Source organism: Tubulanus polymorphus, chromosome 6 (assembly GCF_964204645.1).
Source record: "Tubulanus polymorphus chromosome 6, tnTubPoly1.2, whole genome shotgun sequence".
NCBI lineage: Eukaryota > Metazoa > Nemertea > Palaeonemertea > Tubulaniformes > Tubulanidae > Tubulanus > Tubulanus polymorphus.
This window is the reverse complement of record NC_134030.1, coordinates 1,632,340-1,640,087: the sequence shown is the minus strand read 5'-3', so window position 1 is coordinate 1,640,087 and position 7,748 is coordinate 1,632,340. Positions and strand designations below refer to the sequence as shown.

Below are 7,748 nucleotides of genomic sequence, written 5' to 3'. Positions count from 1 at the left end.
GGACACCACATCCACTAATTCTCTATATGAAACTTGAAGGCAACTGGGATTGCAAATCTTGATATGATGATTGACAAAAACACAAAAACAGTGATCTAACCCAAAAACAGCGATCTAACCCAAAAACAGCGATCTTACACAAAAATAGCGATCTAACCTAAAAACACCAATCTAACACAAAAACAGCTTTCTAACCCAAAAACAGCGACCTAACAAAAAACTGCGATCTAACCTAAAACAGCGATCCAACCTAAAACAGCGATCTAACAAAAAACTGCGATCTAACAGAAAAACAGTGTTCTAACCTAAAAATTACAATTTTTGGAACTAAAATTTGTATTTCCGAGTAGTACTTACCCTTTCCTATGGTTTTTGCCAATATTTTCTAAATTTGGATTTATCGCCAATGGTTTTTCTATACGACCCGGCCCTGCGGTATTGCATTTAGCCACCGGCGAAATCCGCCATCTTTTTTCGTCATAGCAGACCAAAAAAAAACAGCTATGCGGGGCAGGTGGGCGGGATTCCCACCATAGGAAAGGGTAAGTACTACTCGGAAATACAAATTTTAGTTCCAAAAATTGTAATATTTCCATCGAGTACTGTACCCTTTCCTATGGTTTTTGCTAGACTAGCCTAGCACAAGGATGGTGGGAAAGGTAGATAGAAAAACCACCGCTCAAACGCAAGGTAAGAGGGAAAAAGAGAGCACTTACCCAAGCACGGAATGGAGCACTGTAGCACAGGGAAGACCGGTTGGCCACAGTGAGTCCGTCCAGCTCAGGGGCCCCCCCCAGAATTTTGCGAAATTAATACTTGCAGATATGAGCCCAAACTATGTACAAGGATACACCCCCTGTGATCCTGATAATGCTACATAAATATTCTACACTAAAGGGTCCGATCGGAAAGAACGGACACCTTGAGCCATGACAACAGGACCCAGTGAAGCTAATGAGCCTAACTGGCCTGAAACATCCCGTAAATAAAATGACGTGAATGTCGACGGTGAATTCCAAAAGGCGGCCCGACAGACTTCCTCCAACGGAGCACCCGAAAAGGCTGCGCAGGAAGTAGCCATAGACCTCACTTGATGAGAAACGACTCCCTCCGAGGAAAGATTCTCCTTCAATAAAATGTCCTTGATCATTGAAGAGACCCATCGGGCTACTGTGTCCCGCGAAATATCACCCTTTAGGTGATCCAGCAGCGGAATAAATAACCGCTCCCGTGAACCCCTCCGTGAAGCAGAGCGATCTAAATAGAAACACAACGCCCGCACAGGACATAAAGTCCTGTCCGGGATGCCCGGTTCCACTCGATGTTTTAGGGCTTCAATTCGCCATTGACGCCCAACCGAGCCTGGTCGTTGGTTCTTTGCCAAAAATTCCAAAGCAGGCCGCAGCGAAACAAATTCATTCGCTGGCCCAAAGACAATGTGACCTGGTCGGACTGAAAGCGCATGAATCTCAGAGCGACGGGCCGAGCAAGCCAAGAACAGCAAAAATACAGTCTTTTTTGACAAATTTGCAAAAGACGCTGCCGAAAGAGGTTCAAATGGAGCCTCCATTAACTTCTTCAAAATTACAGACAGATCCCATGGTGGAACTGTCCTTGTTACCCGAGGCCGGGAAATAGAAAACCCAGCAACCAGCTGGGATATCCGATGATCCCCTGCTACATTTGGCCATCCAGAAGCACGCAATGTATGAGAAATCGCGGAGCGGTAACCTTTAATAGTTATGACCTGTAAACCTTTTGCTACAAATAGGTGCAGTAAAAAATCTGCCAATTGAGCTACAGAGGGTGAGCATGGATCAATTTCCCCTGCAGCACACCAATCCGCAAAATGACTCCACTTGGCATCGTAAATGGTACTTGTTGATGGCCGCTTAGATCCTGCGATAAAGGAGGCAGCCTGTTCTGAAAAGCCTGAAGCTGACAAGGATCGCTGGACAATGGCCAGGCGAGCAGATTTAACCACTGGCTGTTTGGATGATGCCGAAAGATCCCCTGAGACAGAAGCGATGGGAAATTCGGAAGAATCCTGGGGTTGTCGCACAGTAGGTTGAGAAGTGGTAGGAACCATTTCTGAGCCGGCCAACATGGTGCTACCAGAACTATGTTGCAATTGACTGATCTCTCTATTTGATCCAGTAAGCGCGGCAGGACTGGTGTGGGCGGGAACGCATACGCATGCATCCCCGACCAGTCCAGAGAGAAGGCATCGACCCCCCACGCTTCCGCGTCTGGAAACGGGGACACAAACAGAGGACACCTCCGATTGAACCGGGTGGCAAACAGATCCAGCAGCGGATTGCCAAAAATGCCCCGAACCCGATCGGCTACTTCTTGGTGGAGAACCCATTCTGTCGCAATAGCCTGACCTCGACGAGACAGAGCATCGGCCATCACGTTCCTTTTCCCTGCTAAATGTGCCACAGTCAGGGACACGCCCTTTGTCTGACACCAAAGAAGAATTTTGGCCGACAGACCTGTGAGGGTTTCTGAGTGAGTGCCCCCTTGGTTCTGAAGGTAAGCCCTCACTGTTGAATTGTCTGTGGCTAACCAAACGTGGTGGCCCTCCACTCTCCTGTGAAAGAACTTCAGGGCCTTCCACACGGCCAGCATTTCTAGGAAATTTATGTGGTTGGTGGCCTCGTAGCGAGACCATTTCCCGGCTTTGACTCGGTTCTCCAGATGTGCCCCCCAACCTTGGTGACTGGCATCCGTGAATACACGAACTGGAGCCTCTAACGGGGCTAGTGACACCCCGAGCCGAAGATTCGTAGTGGCCGCCCACCACTGAAGATCCGGACTTAGATCGGTTGGAGGTACGGGAATCAAGGCCTCCCAGTTGCCCTTCGACTGAGACCAGAAGACCTTCCAATATTGTTGCAAGCGCCTGCTTCTGAGGCGGCCTAAGGGCACCACCAGACCCATGGAGCTGATGGAGCCTAGAAGCCGTGACCAGTAACGAGCTGTTCTCGGGGTTGTGGACACTCCCGCTACAGCTTCTTGAAGTTTGGCCACTCGAACCATAGACGGAAAGACTTTGCCGATTCGGAGATCGAAGTCCATGCCGAGATAAGTGAACTGTTGGGCCGGCGTCAACTGAGATTTTTCCCTGTTTACGCGGAACCCTAGCTGATGGACTAAGTCCAAGACTGAGGTCATTGCCTCCCGACATTCCTGAGCCGAATTCGCGACTATTAACCAGTCGTCGAGGTAAACGAACAGTCGAACACCCCTTGACTGAAGTACCTTCTGAACTGACTTGACCAACTTGGTGAAAACCCACGGGGCCGTACTGAGGCCAAATGGAAGAGACCTGAATTGGAACTGGCGGCCTTTCCACTTTATCCTGAGAAATCGCCGAGATTTTGGGTGAATTGGAACCTGAAAGTAAGCATCTTTCAGGTCCAATGAAGCCGCCCATTGACCCGGACGGAGCCCTTGAATCACGTCCTTGGGCTTGGTCATCCGGAACCTTGGAATGTCTAGGTGCCGATTGAGGGATGACAGATCTATCACTGTCCGTTGACCCCCTGTGGCCTTTGGTACCATGAATATTCGAGAAAACCAGCCGGGAGAAGTTTCGTTGCAAACTGGTTCTATCGCTCCCTTCTCTGCCAGTTCCTTGAGAGCCGGAGAGATTAAGGCCTCCTGACCTGGTTTTGGCCGCATGTCGGGAGGTGACCTCATCAGGCGCGGTCGCCTTAGGAAACGGAGACGGTAGCCCCGAGAGACGACCCGGGAGGGCCAACCGTCTCCAAAGAGGTCGGACCAGTGGGTTGCTGCCTGCTGCAGACAACCTCCCACTGGTCCCAAGAATTCATTTCGAGTTTTTCCGAAAGGAAGAGCCCCTTTTTGGAGCCTTCCCCTTGCCTCGATACGAACCGGAACTGTTACGACCGGACGAGGCTTGACACGATTGTTGAAGTTGCGCGCTAGTTCTCCAACCGGCATCCGAAGCCGCCTGAGAAAGCGCTGAAGTTTGAGATGGTCCTGTTTGCGTCCGTGCCGAACCTTGCGCCGCCGGCGTCGGACCAGAACGCTTTTTCCACGGAGTTCGGGGGTTGGACTTGGCCTGAACCTCCCGAATCTTCCTCAGCTCTGCGGAAACCGGAGCGCACCAACCGGAGAAGAGACGTGAAGACGTCCCCAATGGGGCTCTCAGCAAAGCATTGGACACCATATCCGGTAGACGAGTTTTGGCACTGGAGTCCATCACTGACTGACGGGAGGCTAACACCAGATTAGCCTGACCCCGAACCGACAACGGAATTACATGCGAAACAGACCGAGCCAAAGATTGGATAATCCGGTCCATTCCCTCCAGTTTTAGGGCAACTGACTCTGGGTCGGAGCCCGCATGAACGGCGGCGTGAGTCTCGCGAAGCTCACCCGTCAACACCTTAAGTGCCATATCTTGAAACGAACCAACCCTGGTAAGATTGTCCAGGATTGACGTCATGGCCACCAAACCGGACTTAGGCAAACGAATACCCGACTGTGCTGTAACAGTATCCGGGCTGATCAAAGTATAATCAGCATCCAGGCAGTTATGACTGTGATCCACAGCACCTGGAGTTGCGTAATACGCCGAGCGAAATGCGCCTATAGGTGGATCGGTTGAACTAAAATATTTCCCAGATTTCATACCCCGTTCTGGAGGGGGAAATGAAAAAGTTCCAGGCCGACATTCACCCCATAATTGCGTATCCAATCGAGCCCATTCTCTTGAAACCGCTGACGATTCCCGTAAAACGTTAAGATCGGAGTCCGGAGGGCGATAAGCTTCCATTGACTCACCGACCAGAGGAGCTGCTGTGGGCTTAGCGCGAGTTGCCCCGTGCTTGACAAAGAACTCACTTATCATCGCTCTAAATGGCATGTCCCCCGCTGGTTCGGATAAAACTGAACGGGACGGAGATACATTGCGAGCCAGGGAAGCCCCCATCGTCTGGGGCAACCCACAATTGCTTGCGACAGGAACGACCCCAGAAGGAATTGCCGCCTCTGGGACCGGATCCTCATTGAAATCAGACCCTACCGCAGCATCCAGGAATTCAGAGTCAGAATTCCGAAAAACTGAGTGGGCTGGCGAACTTCTAACCGGACAATCAGGAATAGGCTTACCTGTTGTAGAAGTTGCAGCGACTTGTTGCGACGAAGATAACAAGTTTAAAATTTTCTCCTCAAATACATGGAAATCCTTCTGAGTCAGGTATTTTCCAGTATCCCGACGATCATGCCGACTTCGGTGACGGTCCCTCGAACGGGATCGTGACCTACTAGAAGAATCGCTTTCATCGCTAACCGACGTCGACGAACGATGAGAAGACCGACGGCGAAACTTCCGACAATAACGATCGTAGTCCCTCTCGCGATCAAACCTTGATCTGCGAGAAGGAGATCTTGCTCGTTTATTACGCTCCCGGCGTCTAAATCTAGTGGGAGAGCGAGCTCTATCCCCGGAGCGACGATCAGAATCAGACGATGAACGTACCGGATGTTTTGTACCGGACGACGTCTGGACCGGACCGGTGGCCGAACCGGACCGAACCGGACCGATGCCCGACCCGGACCGGACCGGTACCGACCGAACCGGTGCGGGCCGTTCGCGACTACCGCGGCGCGCGCTCGGTTCCGAACATGTAGTCTGAACCGGCCGAACCGGCCGAACCGGTGAACGACCAGAGACCGGTGAATGACCGGAGACCGGTGCCGGTGAACCAGCGTTCTTCCCCGGTGAACGGAGTTGGGAAGCCGATCGTACCTGAACGACCGGCGACCGCTCCGCTTTACGATAAGAAACAGGATTAGAAACGTCGGTTGGCACATCGGCCGAAACCGACGAATCCCTGCTAACTCGACGACGATCTCTTAGTTTAAGAGCCTTATCGGCCCGAAGCCAAAGGTCCTCGGACCACACGACGCAAATATTGCAAGGATTGCTCCTTGCACATATTTGACCGGATTTGCGCCTGCACGACGCACATGAATCGTGGTTGTCCCAGGCGCCAAACAAATGCCCGCATCCCTCCCCGCCACGATGCTGACCCTTAGGAGGGGGTGGCATAATTATCCTGTTACAAATCAAAACAATTCAATTCAATTCAATCAAATTATATTTGTAAATAAAATTCTTACGGAAAAAAAGAAATCAGGGATAACCCCCAAACCGAACGGACTCACCGTTACGAGAGTGAAAACTCCCTAATATCCTAATTCCCAGATTTTTACGGCGAAAAAATCCAACGCGTTCTACTGCGAGAACGCCAAGAAAAAAGATGGCGGATTTCGCCGGTGGCTAAATGCAATACCGCAGGGCCGGGTCGTATAGAAAAACCATTGGCGATAAATCCAAATTTAGAAAATATTGGCAAAAACCATAGGAAAGGGTACAGTACTCGATGGAAATACTGCAATCTAACCTAAACACTGCGGTCTAACCCAAAAACAGCGATCTAACAAAAAACTGCGATCTAACACAATAACTGCGATCTAACCCAAAAACAGCGATCTAATCCAAAAAAAAGCGATCTAACCTAAATACTGCGATCTAAGAGAAAAAAGGGATCTAACCTAAAAACAGCCATCTAACCTAAAAGCTGTGATCTAACACAAAAACTGTGATCTAACCCAAAAAGGCGATTTAACTCAAAAACAGCGATCTAACCTAAAAACTGCTATCTAACACAAAAACAGTGATCTAACACAAAAACTGCGATATAACCTAAAAACAGCAATCTAACCTAAAAACTGCTATCTAACCTAAAAGCTGTGATCTAACACAAAAACTGTGATCTAACCTAAAAACAGCGATCTAACCCAAAAAGGCGATTTAACTCAAAAACTGCGATCTAACCTAAAAACTGCTATCTAACACAAAAACTGTGATCTAACACAAAAACAGTGATCTAACACAAAAACTGCGATATAACCTAAAAACAGCGATCTAACACAAAACAGCGATCTAACCTAAAAACAGCAATCTAACCTAAAAACAGGGATCTAACACAAAAACTGTGATCTAACACAAAAACAGTGATCTAACACAAAAACAGTGATCTAACACAAAAACTGCGATATAACCTAAAAACAGCGATCTAACACAAAACAGCGATCTAACCTAAAAACAGCAATCTAACCTAAAAACGGCAATCTAACCTAAAAACGGCGATCTAACACAAAACAGCGATCTAACCTAAAAACTGCAATCTAACAAAAAACCAGTGATCTAACACAAAAACTGCGATCTAACCTAAAAACAGCGATCTAACACAAAAACTGTGATCTAACCCAAAACAGCGATCTAACTTAAAAACAGCGATCTAACCTAAAACAGCGATCTAACACAAAAACTGCGATCTAACTTAAAAACTGCGATCTAACCTAAAACAGCGATCTAACACAAAAACTGTGATCTAACCCAAAACAGCGATCTAACTTAAAAACTGCGATCTAACCTAAAACAGCGATCTAACACAAAAACTGTGATCTAACCCAAAACAGCGATCTAACTTAAAAACTGCGATCTAACCTAAAACAGCGATCTAACCCAAAAACTGCGATCTACCTTAAAAACTGCGATCTAACCTAAAACAGCGATCTAACACAAAAACTGTGATCTAACCCAAAACAGCGATCTAACTTAAAAACTGTGATCTAACCCAAAACAGCGATCTAACTTAAAAACTGCGATCTAACAAAAAACTGCGGTCTAACCAAAATACTGCAAT

General features: G+C 48.3%; 1 protein-coding gene across 4 annotated transcripts; it reads right to left on the bottom strand.

The window, feature by feature from the left end:
* Nucleotides 1-370: 370 nt before the first annotated feature.
* Nucleotides 371-6,378, bottom strand: LOC141906724 (uncharacterized). 4 transcript variants are annotated; one of them, XR_012619407.1, is made up of 3 exons: nt 3,862-6,378; nt 717-3,824; nt 371-385 (listed from the first exon to the last, which is right to left on the bottom strand). XR_012619407.1 is itself a non-coding variant. In XM_074796028.1 (2 exons), exons 1-2 carry the CDS (start codon nt 6,083-6,085, stop codon nt 1,798-1,800), a joined length of 4,251 nt encoding a protein of 1,416 aa, XP_074652129.1. In that variant the 5' UTR covers nt 6,086-6,378; the 3' UTR covers nt 508-1,797. The 4 variants fall into 4 exon arrangements, 1 of the variants encoding a protein (XP_074652129.1); XR_012619405.1 differs by having other exon boundaries at nt 372-468; XR_012619406.1 differs by lacking the exon at nt 371-385 and adding an exon at nt 486-501.
* Nucleotides 6,379-7,748: the final 1,370 nt, after the last annotated feature.